We start from the raw sequence: 17720 nt of genomic DNA, 5'->3' as shown, positions 1-17720 counted from the left end.
TTTGTGTGTTTGTGACAATATACTCGTGTAAATTTTAAAGAATTAACTGTTGGGGTGGATCGAAATATTATAGTATGTTTTCTAAAAAAAAATCTTGAACTTCAGAATAATTCTTTGCATTACCAAGTTTTTTGACAATCATGATACTTTTTTGAAAATGTGAGCATTGCTCCAACTTGTGAATCTTTATCTTTACCTAATAATAAAGAGACTATCGCTTCTGTCGGAAAACCCGCCGAGTCATTTTTACAAAAAAGCCCTCCTCTTTTCTGATAATGGAACCCGCACTCTATTTTTAAGTTAAAAAACGTTTCGGTTTTTACATAAAACACTCCGGACAATCACCACCGGTCACCACTGCCGCTTAATTAAATTGGTTCCCACTCGTGGCTGACGTTGGCGAATCCTTTCACGCCGGCAGCGGCTTCCGACGAGAAGGCGAGGGAGCTCGGGCGAGGGGGAGGTGGCGCACGTACGCCAGGAGGAGGGGTCGAGGAGGCGCAGGAGGTGCCTGGCGGTGGCCTTGACTTTTTGGCTGCAGATCGAGCGGCGGCGCTCCCGGTCTGATTTGGAGCAGGACGGAGCACATGAACGGTGCGGGCGGCACGCTTCCTGGACGAGAGGGGGAGTAGGAGGTGCTCGACGACGACCTCACTGTCGCAGTCAAGGTGCTCGACCTCGCCACCGCCAGCCTCGCCCTCGCCCTCGCGGCCGGCGAGCGGCTCCAGGTACGACATGCGGAGGGTGCAGCGGCAGCTCGAGCTGCTCGCCCGGGTGAGGCATCTCAACGTGATGAGCCTCAAGGCCTACGTTCGCGACGCCGACCGGCTCTCGCTGGTCTACGACTTCGTGCCCGGGGGCAGCCTCAAGGACATGATGAAGAGGGTGAGGTCGCAGCAGGTGAGCCTCAGCTGGGACACCAGGAACAGGATTGCGGCCGGGGTGGCCAAGGGACTGCGCCACCTGCACTTCGAGTGCAACCCCAGGATACTGCATTGCAACCTCAAGCCGTCCAATGTGATGCTGGAGGAAGGCTTCGAACTGGTGCTGGCGGATTGCGGCGTTGCGAGGCTGATCGATTCGGGTTCGCCTGATCCGTAGTCGTCCAGCAGCCTCTACGCCGCTCCAGAGTGCTACCAAAGTAGTAGGTAAAAATTTATATGTTGTCTTTTTTAAGTTTTCAATGCTCAATTCAGTTAAATCTATTAGCTTGCAGATTGCAGTGTGCCTACTATTTCTCAAATTGACAATGTGCTTTGTGTGTCTGTTCATTCTAAATTATAATGAGGGGAAATTGAACCTAGGCTATTGCATCATTATCACTGTAAGGAAGGTAGCTCTGAATAAAACTTGTGTAGAATTGAGGTGTTTGTTGTTCAATTTTGTGCTTTTTAAAACAGAAATCATGCGTTGACATGTTCACATGCTGTATACTCAAGTTTATACTAGATATGATGCAAACAAGTCAAGGTATTTCAGATAGCTAGAAATCTATGATGTGTGATGTCTGCTATTGGCGCTCAATAGCTTAAACTTTAAGCTATAAATCATATAGTAACCCATACTTGTATATCTGGCAGCTAACATGTGTAAATTGTGTAGTGATAATATCGTGTCATTTTCTTATTTAAAACATAAGCATTGCAACATTATATACTACCAAAACAAGTGTTTGACATTTCATTTCATTATTGCTTGCATCCGTAGTTTCATTTGATTTGTGTCCCCAGTTAACAGTGCGCAATCATTGGCTATCAAAAACTGTTGTCTGTTTCCTCTCATAGTCTCATTAGACTCTTCTGAATTTGGTTTTCTAAGTTATCTGACTGTGTTGACGATAAGTGGACTTTACTTCCATGCCATTTGGATCTAATCAGTGAAATGAGTAAGAGAGAAGGTATAAAGCGCATTTATAAAGAGTACCCAGCTTTTGCTTTTTGTAACCGGAGAATCTTTTACTTTGTTAGGGAACTTGCATCTAAACTTTTTGAATTACCTTTGATTGTTACGCTTTTCATATATTCCCGCATGAGCACATACAGTTGTTGGCCCACCCTCTGTTCTATTAAATATATCAATATATTTCATTCTAGCCTCTTGTATAATGTATATCAATCAGAGAATAGATGCTTTGCGGATTGGTGTTCTATATTCTTATCTTTACCGAATAATAAAGAGACTATTGCTTCTGTCGAAAAACCCGCCGAGTCGTTTTTACAAAAAGGCCCTTCTCTTTTCTGGTAATGGAACCCGCACTCTATTTTTAAGTTAAAAAACGTTTCGGTTTTTACATAAAACACCCCGGACAATCACCACCGGTCACCACTGCCGCTTAATTAAATTGGTTCACCACTCGTGGCTGACATTGGCGAATCCTTTCACGCCGTCAGGGGCTTCCGACGAGGAGGCGAGGGAGCTCGGGCGAGGGGGAGGTGGCGCACGTACGCCAGGAGGAGGGGTCGAGGAGGTGCAGAGGTGCCTGCCGGTGGCCTTGTCTTTTTGGCTGCAGATCTAGCGGCGGCGCTCCCGATCTGATTTGGAGCAGGACGGAGCACATGAACGGTGCGGGCGGCACGCTTCCTGGACGAGAGGGGGAGTAGGAGGTGAGGAGTGGAAGTAATCAAACAGCCAAGACAACAATAAAAAAGAAAGAGATATGTGCCCAGCTCGAGCAGAGAGAGACACTTGGATCCGACGGCCAAGCGGACAGATTGAGGAGGTCGTCGAAGGCGGCGAACTCCAAGGTGCGGCGCTCAGGTTGTGTTCCATGTGCAACTCTCTTCCGTGGAGAAAAAGAGATTAGAGAGAGAAGAAGGAGAAGGGGAGATTAGAGAGAGATGGCCTGCTCAAGGAGGCGGCTGGGAAGCACATAGGAGCTCCTCTCCACGCGATGTTGGAGGAGTCGGGGAGGCCGACTGCTGTCAGTGAGTGAGCGAGCGGCTGTAAGTGGGTCCCTGCTGCTCACAACTTCCTGCAACCCCCGCCCAACCACGCCTTGTTGTCCGAAGCTCCGAGCCCGTGTCCCCACACCCCTTCTTATCTTATTTTGTTGACATATTTTTTTTTGTTCTAGCTTAAAAAACATAACATGTAGTGATGGCTTAAGCACGTGATATATTGTTTTTACTGTCAAGGTATAATTTACTCCGTAATGGTCCAATACTCGAATAATTGACACTCATCTACTCATTCTTTTTTGTAACGACATTATTATATCGCAACAATAATTTGTATGTTTTTATATTATTACGTCACATGATATTTTTTCGTAGCAACGCACAGACATGATAAGTAGTCTACAAGTCTAATAATACTTTGTAAAGAGAGAATAATATGATCCCACGTTTCTTCTAAACCTCGATTTGTGCGCCTGCTAGCCGACGGTGACACTGTTCGGATGTCGTACTACATCAGTTGGGCGCTTTGAAGGATGAAACGATTAGTTTTCCTTCGTACCGAAGCACGGAGTGTTGTGTTTGCACATGCACGTCAATTTTTCCTTCCCGTTGCAACGCACGGGCATATGTCCTAGTAAATTTTAAAAAAGAAACAATTTCTTGCAGCTGTGCACAAATATTCAAAATCATGCGATCAGATGTGAACATAATGTGATCATCACCATTGAAGATTATAAAAAAAATATCTCCCGTACCAACGCACGGACCCTTTTGCTACAAGTGTATTAAGTGAGATGATTCATAAGAATGAGAAAACGTAGCCCTACAAAAACAAAGAACACGCGCAGGAGAAAATTCAGAAGAATTACAACCCTGTAAAACTCTCCTACAAACCATTCCGATCAAAGAGGCCCCCAAGCAACCGGCAACGTAAATAATTGATTGATACGTACTCTCGCGAAACAAAGAGAGAGAATACAGCTGATACACGGAATACGTTTTTGCACAGCAAGCCGTTGGCTCTGGCGTGGCAGCACCCGCGCCGTTGGTAGATGCCGATGCCGCACGCCACGCAGCGAGATTGCCCAGGAACGGGGGCGCGTCACCACGGCCATCTCCATCCAATCGCTGTCGCACAGGCGTGCCGCAGCGTAGCGAACCAATTAAAAAGGCCGCGTGGGCCAAGAGGAGAATCAAAGCAACCACTCCTGGTAGCTGCAGCAGCTACTACTCCTGCCTGCTTGCTTGCTTGCTTGCTTTGCTTCCCCGTCGAGGAGGAGGAAGAAGAGGATGGGGGGCGTGGGCGTCTCCCTCGTGCTGCTCGCCGCCGCCGTCGTCATCTCCGCCGTCGCTGCCGCCCCGCAGGTCCGCTTCTTCTCTCCCCCCCGGCCCGACCAATCCCGTCGCCACTCGAGTCTACTCTCAGAGATCCGGCTTGGTTCTTCGGCCGGTGCCTGGCTTGCGGCGATTAGCAGGGTGTATGCTTTTCCGTTTAGGGGAGCTTTGAGGATTGCAAGCTTTAATGGGCCCCTACCGTCCTCACCGTGGTTGCGACGGCGCCGGGACCCGCAGCGGAGGGGCTTTCCCGCCCGCGCCTTGCTGGTGGAGCTCGATGGCGAGCCGGCCGAGGGCCATGCCTTTCCCTGATAAGCTGATGCCAAACGCTGAAAGTGGAATTAGCTCTGAAACAAAATTATGTTCCTTTTTATGTTATGTTATTGCGTTGACTTTCCCGGGAAGGCATGGCAAAACGAATGTTCTTTATGGCAATTTTAGTTGGCAGGGTGATGACAAATTTATTTTTGATTGCAACTTTTTGTAGGTAGCTTACCAAGCTGACTGCTTGGTAACATCGTATAGATAGGATCTCGGTGTTGCGGAGCTAGCCGAATCACATATAGATTTGCTTAACATCTCTTTGTACATGCAGCTGGTCGGAGCAGCCAAGGCAGAGCATTCCCTAGGAATCATCCAGGTGACCTTTAGTCCCACTCAAGTTTACACCATCTTTATTATATCTATTGTTGGTATAATTGTATTGCTCTTCATGATATGGTGTTGTGTTGTACTGTCGCACAGGAAGACATCATTCAGACGGTCAACGACCATCCCAATGCCGGGTGGACGGCTGGACACAATCCCTACTTTGCAAACTACACTGTAAATAAACAGCAGCACCCTCCTGTTGTCATCAAGGCACCACTTTTGCTTCCTTGTATTCTGACCTGAAAATCACCCTCTTCCATGCAGATTGAGCAATTCAAGCATATCCTGGGAGTGAAGCCAACGCCTCCGGGCTTGCTCGCTGGCGTCCCAATCAAAACCCATCCAAAATCAGCAGATCTCCCGAAGGAGTTTGACGCTAGAACTCAATGGTCTAGTTGCAGCACAATCGGGAACATACTTGGTAAGTTCAACAAAATAACCCAATGTTGACCCACTTTCATGTTTCAGCCAGAAATTGGCTTTCTGCATCGTTTTGATTACTTTGACTCACTCCATTTCCTCTCTACTTTTCCAATACCCTGGAAAACGCGCAACCTCATGAGCAGATCAAGTAAGAATATGTTTTCACACTACCTTAAATTGTTAACTCCATGAATGCTTACTGAATCATGCAAGATGCTCAAGGTATTATGTTACGTATGTATTGGTTAACAATGGTAGGGTCACTGTGGTGCCTGTTGGGCCTTTGCTGCCGTGGAATCTCTCCAGGATCGTTTCTGCATTCATCTCAACATGGTGAGTGCATATGAACGACGTATCTGCTCTCAAACTACTTTCAAACAGGCACGTTTGGTCCTTATCCTTACATAACCAAGTTGCTGTTTGTACTCCTTGCAGAGCGTCTCACTTTCGGTCAATGACCTACTTGCTTGCTGTGGTTTTCTGTGTGGTAGCGGTTGTAATGGAGGATATCCTATCAGCGCATGGCGCTACTTCCGTCGCAGTGGTGTCGTCACTGAGGAGGTATATACTAATATGATACTTTTGTACTTTGTAGCACTTGAATATTCCGATCCTCCAAGAGCGATAAGTTTCTGTTATCTAACAAAATGGTTGGTGTGTGGAATATGCCAAACAGTGCAATGTATACTCAACGTCTCGGCCGTTGTTAATGCAAGATATACTGAAATTCTTCCATAAATCTTACAGTTGAGTTGGTGCATAGATGCTATGTGGTGCGAAATGCTAACAGTGTAATTTGAACCAAAACATAAGGGAGTTACTTCCTCTGTTCACTATTATAAGATGTTCTAACTTTTTTCTAAATCGGATGTATGTAGACATGCTTTAGTGTGTTTGTTCGGTCATTTCAGTCCGTATGTAGTCCATATTGAAATATCCAAAACATCTTATAATAATGGACGGAGGGAGTAGTAGTTAGTAGGAGCATATTGTATTCTACAGTTTTATTGATTATGCAAATTCATCCCAAGTTGCTTTGAGAAAAAAAATACAGGTGTCTTTGTTTAAAGCTTATGAAAATTCTTGCAGCGAAACATAAAATACATGAACGATCGTCAAAATTTCCATTGATCTTCATGAAAATTGATACCAATGCATATATGGCTTCTCTTTCCTGGACTACAATTGCTGAAAGTTAGATCATGCCCACCCTTGGTGGCTGCTTTGTTAGCTTCATCATTTAGGGTTTTCTCCTGTTTCATATTAATGTACTCCCTCCGCCCCAAAATAAGTGATTCAAAAATGACTCAACTTTGCACTAAAGTTAGTACAAAGTTGAGTCATTTTTTAGTCATTTATTGTGGGACGGAGGGAGCATTTACTTAAGTAGCGTTTTCCCATATTGTTTGCTGTACAAGATTCTGCTTGGCATACCACTAACCTGGGAAAAAATCACTCTTTGACAGTGTGATCCATACTTCGATCAGACTGGTTGCCAGCATCCTGGATGCGAGCCAGCTTATCCTACACCAAAATGTCACAGGAAATGCAAGGTGGAGAACCAAGTGTGGAAGAAAAATAAGCATTTCAGTGTTAACGTGTACAGAGTACATTCTAATCCCCATGACATCATGGCAGAGGTCTACAAAAATGGCCCTGTAGAAGTTGCTTTCACCGTTTATGAGGTAACCTTTGGTATTTTTCCTATTTCTGATTTTTAACGTGTATATTACCAAAGGTTCTACAAAATGATACTCCCTCTGTTTCTAAATATAAGACGTTTTTGCAGTTTGAACTGCACAAACGTCTTATATTCAGAAACAGAGGTAAGCATTTAGCAGAAGCCGTGGTGGACCATGCGGTGGCTGTAGTTCCTGCTTTAAATTACTAGCAAAACATTAGGAAAGACACGGCAGTGCAACAGAAACAACTAACATGGGCACTCTAGTGAGTAAACTGAAATATGCAATACTGCTCATATGCTTCTTGGTGATAGGATGAACAAAGAATCAAAGGAAGTATTTTGTTTCCCGGGTTACTGGTTTAATTCTGCAATTTCCTCCAGGACTTTGCACACTACAAGTCAGGAGTATACAAGCACATCACCGGTGGTGTGATGGGAGGTCATGCTGTCAAGTTGATTGGTTGGGGAACCAGTGATGCCGGCGAGGATTACTGGGTATCTTGTTGATTCTCCATAACACACTACTTGTTAACCATTGATCAAGTCCTGATATGTTTTCTTTCATTCTCTGCTTTTCAGCTTCTTGCAAACCAGTGGAACAGAGGATGGGGTGATGTAAGTTTGCGACAAATTCCTCGCATTATTAAAGCACCAGAGTGAATGCTAGTAACAGGGTATTGGGCTGAATTAATAAACTTTTTGGTGGCAATGCATTGTAGGACGGATACTTCAAGATCATAAGGGGCAAGAATGAATGTGGCATCGAAGAAGATGTTACTGCCGGCATGCCCTCGACAAAGAACATGGACAGAAACAACGATGTCGCCTTTGGAACCGCCATACTTTGAGCAGCGCCTTGGTCACAAACGCAGTTGAAATTAGCTGTTTGAATGTAAAATGAAGCCCATAAATTAGCTGTTTGAATGTAAAATGAAGCCCATAAATTATCTGTTTGAATGTAAAATGAAGCCCGTAAAATAGATTTGATGGCTCCAGGATTCTGTACTCTGTACACTAGCGCAAGCGCTGATATGTTGTTGAAACAACACTTGTTCAGAAACAAAAGAGAATAATGATAGTATCAATAAAAACATACACGGCTGTCATCTTTCAACCATTCTGTGCTATGTTCATCTTTGGTATGCAAAGTTGATCTGTACTGAGGAGGAGGACATGGTGCACATGAACTATGATGCAAATCAGAGAAATCTGATTGCATCACCAAACTATAGAAGTGCCACTCGGAAATTTTATTCAGTCATAAGATCCCGAGCTGGTAACATTGAGCTCGCTAGCATTCACTCTGTTGATGAATTCGGCTTCGACGGTTAACATTGATAATGCAAGGCAAAGCACAGGGTCTTCCTTCTCATTGAAATGCCTCTGTTAAGAATGTAGTCATGGATTACAACACACATTAACATTTACATTCTTCCCTCCACTATCTCTGACGAAAAAGAAAAAAAAAGGAACCTACCACCCACCCCCAGCTCCCCACCCACTCCCTCCCCCCCTCCAGTCAGACTAACCTTCTAAACAAAGAGAAGACCCAGATACTGACACCAGGCACCCATCTTCGGGTGCCCAGGTGAAATGGACCTCTACTTTCCGTATCCTACAATTGGAAAGCATTGGCTAAAAACGAAAATGAATATGGATAGGGCGATGCCGCTTATACTTTACACCTCTGGGCTTCGGCCAGAGTAATAAGGGGAAGAAGTGCTCCCAGGGAAAGTTGTTATAGCCAGGAAGACCTCTTCTCGCCGTATCCTGTGCATGGAACGCCCTTCTCTTCTTCCTCCCTCTTGCTAAAAAGGGTCTGGTCCGAGCAATCAAGACCTGCCCCACATGCCGTATTGTACAACTCGCACGCAGAGTAGCATACCCGAAGCCGGTTGTCACCATCCTCGTCGCACCTTTGAATTGAGATCTGTTCAATGGAGTAATTAGAATGATATGAGAAGACAGTTTTCCCTCTTAAACAGCACAAAACTATACCACACATATACAGGGAGGGCACTGAATAAAACTGTAAATTAGCTTAAATATCATCACTACTTGACATCGTAAATACTGCAATCTATTTATGTATTATATGCTTCTTCAAAGTGGCATTTATTGGTCCATTAGAGGTAAGTTGTGCAGCTTAATCTATTGTGCTTTTTTTTAGAAGCTGTAGTGAGAACTAAACTTCTTGCAAGTATGCAGCTGAAGTTAAACATTCCAAAAATAGGATGATAATCTAAGTGTCACTATTCAGTATTTTCACCCACTTAATGCAAGCTATACTCAATATGTTCTTCTAACGCAGCAATTAACGGCGAATATAATCTCATGGGTAAGCAACTGGGGCTACATAATTTTGAAATGTCAGAAGGAAGTTCATGGCATAAACATTTGAGAAATGGTCAAAGGGAGCAGTACCCAGCAAGCCAGCCGCTTCGCCGCTGCTGCACAATTGGCATTGTTGAAGAAGTTAAGGAAGGTCCGCCCACTTGGCATCAATCTATTGTAATTTGGCACAAGAACTACTGCTTCGAGTTGCTGTAGTATGCTGAGTTCACTTGGTGCACAATGCTGCCCATCAGAATCCCGAACCAGTACATCATGACACATTGACAGGCTGGGCAGTATTGCCGAACCCTTTTGACAAGTGTAGCCCGCATAATCTGAACATCGAAACTCACATTTACCATTGTCACAAACCCCTCCATGCAAACTACACTGCTCATCACAAACCGCTGCATACAATGAAAACAAAACATTACTGTTCCTTGTTCAATTAAGAGCAGAGCAACTAAGGGGCCCAAGCTAATCAACACATTGTGAATTTTCGATGTTTGGTCATTCTAAAATTGCAAAATTTACAGATATCACAAACCATGCCCTTCATCCCACAATGCAAATGGATTTGTTCAACATGTGAAAGTTGGCATGCGAAATTCCTCAGGCCTTCGCCATGGCTAAACCTCGTGAATACAGCCCGCAGTAATAAATGTGTGCATCGATAGAGATTTTCAGTTGTTATTAAGCTTTTACCTGTTGAGCAGTCAATTCCAGTCCAGCCACTTTCGCATTCACAGATCCCATTAGCTTTGCATATACCATGACCACTGCACTTGTCTGGGCAAGATCCTGTTTACCGAAACCAACAGTAGTTAGTAAACAGAATGAGCACTTCAATATATCAGGATGCCGATCATGCCAATTTCTCAAGAAATCAAGGACTTCACATTCTTCGTATGAACTATAATCACAGATTGTACATGGTGGCTATTTGCTTCATCCTGATTGACAATTCACATGAAACAGAACACAACAAATGTTTCACTCGAACCTCCAGGTTATTCATCATCATTTCCAGGATACAAAATTAGAGAATTTTGTGCTGAAAAAGTAGATAACTGAAAAAAAAAAAGACACAGCCAGGGCTGTACTCACTTCTACTGCAGTCATGGTCATGAAACCCAGGGAAGCAGTGGCAGGTTCCAGCAATGCAATCACCATTGAAACTGCACGACTTGGGGCACTGGCCGCTTATTTGGACTGGTACGGTGTTGCATAATTCATGATATGCCGGGCAAATCAAGTCCCCTTCAGCACAAAATTAACTTGAGTGAGAAGTGAGAACTAAAGAACAGAGCTAGATTTAATACAGTTAGAAAACAAAACTCACCATTGAAGCCTGGGAACTGAACTGGGCCACCAGATTCTGGACATGACTTCCAGACGCCGTCAACAGCAACCTATCATTGTTCAACAGCATTTTAAAATTGACAATAGGATCATGATTCATAATTCATTTCTTGAACAAATGTGATAGGGCCAGTATAGGAAACAGTCTGACGATGCCGTTAAAAAACACAAAACATGAAGATAATCACCAAAAAAATGAGAAAACTAGCTGAATGACTGCATTGTAGGTAGCAAAAATAGTATAATCACGTGGTACATCAATCTCCATACAAATCTAATGGTGACAAGAGTTGTCGATCAAATCCATAAACCATATTTGACATTTTAAAATCTGCACACAAGATTTACCATTGGTGCACGTGAAGTAGACTGAACTCACTGCCACTGCCATCTATTCCCTCAGTCTGGAAATACTTGTCATAGGAATGGATGTATCTAGATGTATTTTAGTTATAGATACATCCATTTTTATCCATTTGTGCGACAAGTAATTCCGGACAGAGGGAGTAGTACTTTCGGAGTGAAGAACAGACACAAGTTCATATAGCCGTAGATTATATTTTGGCAATTATTATGATGAACATTACAAATAACAGAGACACCACACTTGGAATACAAATATAACACTGCACGGGAATATTTGGAAAAAGACAGGGTCCAAGCAAAGTTTAACTTAGTGCAAAGTGATATAATAGATGAAACAGTAGTCACCTCTAAAGAGTTATTTGTGCAGCGATGCTGATAACAGCCATTTCCCTGGGTCATAGATCCACGGACAAACCCAGTTCGCACTAGTGTTGAAGCCATACACCTGTAAGATGACGAATTTTCAGGAAACAGTGAGAATTGTGAAATGAGATGTTTTATAATGAGCATGCATTCAAATTATCTTCTGCAGTCTCACCTCGAGTTACTTCCTCGTACTTCACCTAACATTCTGTCAGGTGCTCGTGCACTATTTACGTCAGTGCACGAGCCATCGGAATAAGCAACAAAATATGTGCAGTAATCAGCTAATGATGACTGTCCACCTATAGATGTGAAATTATGTATGAGAAACTCAAAAGATAATATGCTGACATACTGAAAGTATTGAAGGATTAAGAAGGGAAGAATATATAAAAAGATGGAGGGTCCTTCTGTTGTTATGTGCTGTGACGTAATCTAATTACTAGGTGGTCTGTACTCATTTTCTGGTGTGCGAGTAATATGTCTCTGTTACAGCACAACAGCAGACAAAGAAAATGAAGTGCTTTTCTTAAACCAAAATGCATAACACACCCTAAGATTGAATAGAACATGAAAAAAGAGACAGAGACTTCCGAAAGAATAATTGATTTTTTAACCTCAGAGGTAGTTCTAAAACTGATCCCCACAATACTTATCAGGATCGCCTCTTGGATTAGCTGATTCAATTTGCTCTGCAATGGGAGATTATTGCAAAACAGCAGCAGAAGGCAAAGCTTTGCACGCTTTTCAGAGAGGATAGAGTGGATTGATGGGGTACTCCCAAGTCCACAACATACCAACAGCTATATACTAATCGCACCCAACTAAGAGGTGTAAGAACTAGCAACGATTAAGCAAAAATGAACAGAGTCAAACAGAAAACTTAAATCCATATTAAGAGTTCTCTCTGTCATTTGAACAGACCGTATAATGTCAGAAAAAGGACCATTTATCTCACCTTTATTGGCTTGAGGGAAATATTGAGCCCACTTGGGCAAGTCCCCACTATAGCTAACTATAGGACAATAACCTTCTGCCTCCCTGTTGTATGTGCATCCTGATAGTTGAGTTGTGTTGCAGCGGTATGCCCCTTTCCATGAATTGCAGGGGGAAATTGCAAACTCTGTTCCCTGATTTCGACCCCAGTCTAAATGCTCAGCCATGCTATAATTAGCTTGATACCATCCACTGTCCTCCAATAATGCTAAAGTCATCTTTGAAACCACTGATCTTGTATCCACCGACCCAGTCATGATCTCATTCATTAAGAGTCTTTTCTCCCAATGTGAACCTGTTAAGAGTGTCAAATGTTAGTGAAGGGAGGAAATGTACACAACTGGGGGTATTCTCAACTCATATATAATACGTAAATGCCAGTAAATACAAACATCAAACTATGGAGATTTATGTTGTGGCAGTACCTGAGGTACCCCTGCCTCCGCCATCTTCCAACTCCAGCCCACTGAAGTTTTGGGAAAATGCCTAACACGATGAAGAAATGTATCAATTAGTACGAAGCTGTAATTAGCATAAAAATGGAGAAGCAATTGACAGTGCCAATCACATGAACAATCCAAAAGATTCAACATAGCTCACAAATCTTCAGTTACTACTTACTCCATAATGATGCCTAGAGTGCATGACAACTCGAGGAAGGACAACACGGGTAACCATTCTTCCAAGCTTTTCGTCCAAAGCCTGAACAGTAACCTGAAAAGACAGAGAGAGAGAGATTGAGATCAGTGTGCAATGCAAACTAGGCAAGGGGCATAAACTATCATCAAAAGGAGATATGGCAAAAGTACTTCCACATAGTTTTTCAGGCTATACTACTAATTAATGAAGTAAACAGAGAAGTTTTGCACTGGAGAAACAGAATATATGTGGTGATGTGTATTCTTTCTAAAGCTCTTGGAGAAACAGAATATATGTGGTGATGTGTATTCTTTCTAAAGCTCTTGGAGAAACTGAATATATGTGGTGATGTGTATTCTTTCTAAAGCTCTTCACCCTCAGACTCTAAGAGGTACCCCACAAGTATGCTCCTTCGCAGCAAACTTTTTTCCCCGTCAACAACTGAACGATATGACTGCACAGGAGGATTTTTTAGCGGCAGGGACAATAATTGCCAACATACTGCCTCAACTAAATACTTTACCTAACAGGAGAGAGACATTCTGCAAATGTCTGAACATCAGTGCACAAGAGCAGAAGACCGAAAAGATGAGCACCAAACAATGGCCTGTCCTTGTGCCAAACCAATGGACTCAGAAGTCAGGACCTAGTGCTAAAGATCACGCGGGAGGCGTGGTGAGGAATCTTCAAATCATTCAAAAAAAGAACCTAGTGCTGAAGGGCTCAAAGATTACAAGAACATGGTCCCAGTTTACTCCAGTCACAAGGCGCAAATCCATCATGAGCTACACACGGGAAATCAGGCTGTTTGTTGGCCGAAATCCAAGTGAGTTTTGCATTCTCTTAGCGACAAACCACAAGGTGTTTAGTGAAGAGAAGGACAGCAGAAACTGGATTTCTTTTGGAGGATAATTCATTTCTTTTGAAGCCAAAATGCAAATCAGCCAAGAAAAAGAGGGAAGAGGGAGAGGGTGAAGGGTTAGTGCCAACAAGGGCCTGCTGGACAGGACATGTCAAAGTCTAGTTGTGCACACCCTTGATCATCCTGTGGGGTGTGGATCATGGGCCCACGGGCTGATAAGATAGTTCATTCTAACAAGCTAAATACTTGTGTGTTGCTACTGAAGTTAAATGTTCGTGAATTGTTATATAAGTTCTTTTTATTGCTTGAGTTGTTTAAACGCATGTGTTATCGTAGTCCCCAGCTTTGTGCAAATAAAGAAATGTCTCAAAATGCACGTCGATTGGACGAGCTAAACAAAGGTCGTGATACATCTGTCCACTACGTAGAATATATGATAACTGCTGTAACTAATTTCTTGCCAACTTAAGAGTTAATCTTTGAAGGTGAACGCCACCAACTCAGATGTTTATAAGAGTGAAGAGTATAGAGTAAAGAGTTGAGATTGTCTCTTTACGAATCCAGAAATTCACATGCATAGAACACACACGGTTCTCCCAATCATGGTCCTCACTTATGGGACATTCTTGTGTGGGTTTGTTCCCAACAACTAGTTGAATGAGAAGCGGTGTGCTGGCAATTTCACCAAGGCATGGAAGGAAATTATGTTCTATCCTTCATATGTACTCTAATGAATATCAGGCCACCTGAGTATACTCCTTAGCTAGGCATGCACACATCAGTTATCATGCCAGACAGTTAGTCCCCGTTACACATCACATCAGTTATCATGCCAGCCAGTTAGTCCCCATTACACATAAAAAGGCTTTAGCACAGGTATCAAATGGCTGCTGACAGAGATTTGAAAGCGTCAACAAATATTCCATTGCATAGTGGACTATTTTACAAGTGCTGAGGTTTGCCAATTGGCTGTTTCTCAGTATGTGCACAGGCCTTTCTGGCTTTTTTTATAATTATTGCAATTAATAATGTGAGTACAGGCCTTTCTGGTTTTATCTTATACTGGATTGCGATTAATGGTACTAATCGCATAAGCTGGGTTTACAGCACATATGCCAAACATTCCAACAGGCTCACTTCTTAATAGATAAGCCTCAAAAGTTGTGCAATTGCTTCTTGACTTAATAGTACTTGGAGATTATTCATGACTTCTCAGCTTAAACCTAAGTCATAATACTAGGCTGATATAGTAAGTTGGTGACTACTACCTCTGTTCCTAAATGTAAGACGTTACATTTAGGAACAGAGGGTGTACCATGTAAGTCTGCTCAAGAAGTATAATGCCCACTGGATTGCTGAGCACTTCAGTCACAAATACTTTAAAGATAAATGGTAAAAGCAGTTTTGAATGTTACGTCTAACTCAGATACAATAAAGCAACCATCAGCACTTAACACTGGGATCCACAACAGCGGATGAAAATAAACTAACACCGATAAGAGGAAAGACATCGTTGATTACCTGGTCACGCCTTCTTTTCCTTTCGTCACGAAAATGTGTGAAGGCATGAGGATCAAAGCCTAGAACATGCATGACCTCATGTATCAGAGTAGCAGAAAGTAATGTTTCTGCTTCAGCCGTCAAATGACGAGGGGCCACATTAACATGTCCTAAATACAAAACATGCATATTTAGTACAGAATAGCATTACAACCTCTCCCGGCAGTTAATATCTGTATGCGAATGTGAGTGAGTTTACAAACCTGCAATGGCACGACCCCATTGATCCCGTTCACAGGCTACAGCCCATGCAAGGGTGTTGCCTGTTGTTGGTCTAGTTGTTACTAAGAGTACTAAATCGGCATTAGCAACACCATCTGCAATTCAGGAGAACAATCAATGGAGAACCAGATCAAAAAGGCTACAAGATAGCCTAATTATAATGGCAAATTACCTTCAATATACGCATGGGGAAGCTGTACGCCTCCATCCTGGCCACAAGCAGAGTAACCACTGAGCCGCAGGTTCCCCTTGACAGGTTCGACAGCTAAAGCTTTTCTGAACCACTCTACTGTTTGTCCCAGTGCCTGCCAGTAATCCAACTCGGCATTTAGCATGTAGAACAAGATGACTATAGAAGATCCTCTCTCTTTTAAGCTATGGCACATTTCAAACCGAAGCGACAGACAAAACGACCAAAAAGCACAAGAACTGCACCTTCCGGAGTCGTTGCTTCTTGTCCTCCCCAGCTATATCTTCAAAGGTGCAATTGTACCAGCAATCTCCCACCAATGGTGGGTCTCCGTGAGGAGAACAGATAGGTGTTCCTGGTGCCGATGGTACAGGCGGTTCACCGAGCTAGCAAAACCAAACAGCAGACTCAGAATTACAACCAGGATATTAAAGAAGCTCCTGACACGATCATAAGCTTCCGCCAGACCTACCTTCACAATGTCACCGACATTTTTACAATCCCGGTCGGGCGAGTGCCCAACAGCGTCATAGTTGAGGTATATCCGAATTGGCTTCTTAACATTGCTCCGTGGAGCACGCCAAGATGCCACCCCCAACAATTGCCTGCCTCTTACGCGCTCCACTTTCTCTCGGGGCACATTGTAGACTTGTGGCATAACAGAATACTCCTTCCGGCCAGCTCGGCGCCGCTGATGCAGTATCTCGTCGTGGATGCAGGAATGGCTAAGGTAAACATCCTTGTCTCCAGCATCCGCGCCTTCCAGCGACAATGATTTCCCGTCGTCGGAATTCGCAGTGGCTCCTCCAGAGCAGACCAGAATCAACACAATCTGCAGCAGGAGCAAGAAATGAAAGAATTAATTATCGGTATACCAATATAAATGCAGCAGCACAACCTCCAGAGCAGGAACACCACAACCGGTAAGGAGTGTATCAGCAAAATGAATGGGCAAAACAGCAAGCAATCCGGCCCAAAACGGCAAACTTCGATTCATCTGCTTCCACTGGTTTAACTGCGACCCAGATGCCCAAAAATAGCTCTCCTCCGGGAGAAACATTCCCTTCCTTCCTTCCCCAAGAAAGCACGCTGGCGGCGGAACAGTAAAACCCTACGTACGGGAGAAAAGGGGAGGCGAAATCCCTCTCGAATCGCCACGAGAGACCCCGAAATGCGAACCGAATCGTACGGAAATCCCTCCGTCCCAGGGAGAACCGGGTGTCCCGACCATTCCGGCCCGAATCCGCGAAACCCGGGCAGTGGCTGACCCCCGGGGCGGATCGAGGCAGCAGCTCACCTCGAGCCTGAGGAGCGAAAGCAGCAGCAGCAGCAGCCTCCCGCGGCGGCCGCTGGCCGCATCCATGTAGCAAGCTCGCCCCCGCAGCGCCCCGCCGCTTCCATTCACCGCCGCCGCCGCCTCCCCGTCCCCGCCAGCCTCCGCCTCATCCCCGGTCCGCACGGAATCGAATCCTCCTCCTCCTCCTCCCGCCTCACGCCGCGCGCAGCCTCTCCGCGGGGGCAACGACGACCGGGCGGTCGGTGGGAGCAACCAATCGGATCGGGCGAGGCCGGCCGGCCGGCGGGCGGGTCACCGGCCCCGGATGATTAGGGTTTGGTGGAGGCCCTACCCTACCCTACCCTACCCCCGGGCTCCGTCCGAAGAGGGCGAAGGGAGGGAGCAGGAGGAGACGACGCGGGGTGGGGGTGCGGGTGGGGAGAGAGAGAGAGAGAGAGGGGTGTGAGTGGTGGATTTAGTCGTGAAGGCTACTACTAGTTGGTTGTTGTTGTGGTGGTGGCGGTGGCAGAGGCAGTACTCGCTCTGACGAGAGAGAGGGG

The 17720-nt window shown here is 44.4% G+C and overlaps 2 protein-coding genes and 1 pseudogene across 2 annotated transcripts; 2 read left to right on the top strand and 1 right to left on the bottom strand.

Annotated features, from left to right (window-relative positions):
* The first annotated feature begins 735 nt into the window (after positions 1-735).
* On the top strand, positions 736-1152 carry LOC123448514 (annotated as a pseudogene).
* A 2945-nt stretch (positions 1153-4097) lies between these two features.
* Positions 4098-7962, top strand: LOC123447673 (cathepsin B-like protease 2). Its single transcript, XM_045124300.1, has 11 exons — positions 4098-4262; positions 4828-4872; positions 4977-5057; positions 5148-5304; positions 5450-5454; positions 5565-5639; positions 5742-5867; positions 6773-6991; positions 7372-7485; positions 7570-7605; positions 7710-7962. Exons 1-11 carry the CDS (start codon positions 4188-4190, stop codon positions 7836-7838), a joined length of 1062 nt encoding a protein of 353 aa, XP_044980235.1. The 5' UTR covers positions 4098-4187; the 3' UTR covers positions 7839-7962.
* A 391-nt stretch (positions 7963-8353) lies between these two features.
* LOC123447672 lies at positions 8354-17466 on the bottom strand. The gene is made up of 16 exons (XM_045124299.1): positions 17182-17466; positions 16357-16716; positions 16130-16270; positions 15867-15999; positions 15676-15789; positions 15434-15582; positions 13033-13125; positions 12837-12897; positions 12374-12706; positions 11591-11717; positions 11398-11497; positions 10667-10736; positions 10432-10584; positions 10030-10125; positions 9415-9731; positions 8354-8920 (listed from the first exon to the last, which is right to left on the bottom strand). The coding sequence occupies exons 1-16, from the start codon at positions 17245-17247 to the stop codon at positions 8729-8731; spliced, it is 2505 nt and encodes an 834-aa protein (XP_044980234.1). The 5' UTR covers positions 17248-17466; the 3' UTR covers positions 8354-8728.
* Between the last annotated feature and the right edge of the window lie 254 nt (positions 17467-17720).

Source organism: Hordeum vulgare, chromosome 4H (genome assembly GCF_904849725.1).
Source record: "Hordeum vulgare subsp. vulgare chromosome 4H, MorexV3_pseudomolecules_assembly, whole genome shotgun sequence".
Classification (NCBI taxonomy): domain Eukaryota; kingdom Viridiplantae; phylum Streptophyta; class Magnoliopsida; order Poales; family Poaceae; genus Hordeum; species Hordeum vulgare.
Note: the sequence above shows the minus strand (reverse complement) of the source record. Positions and strands in the feature narration are given on the sequence as shown.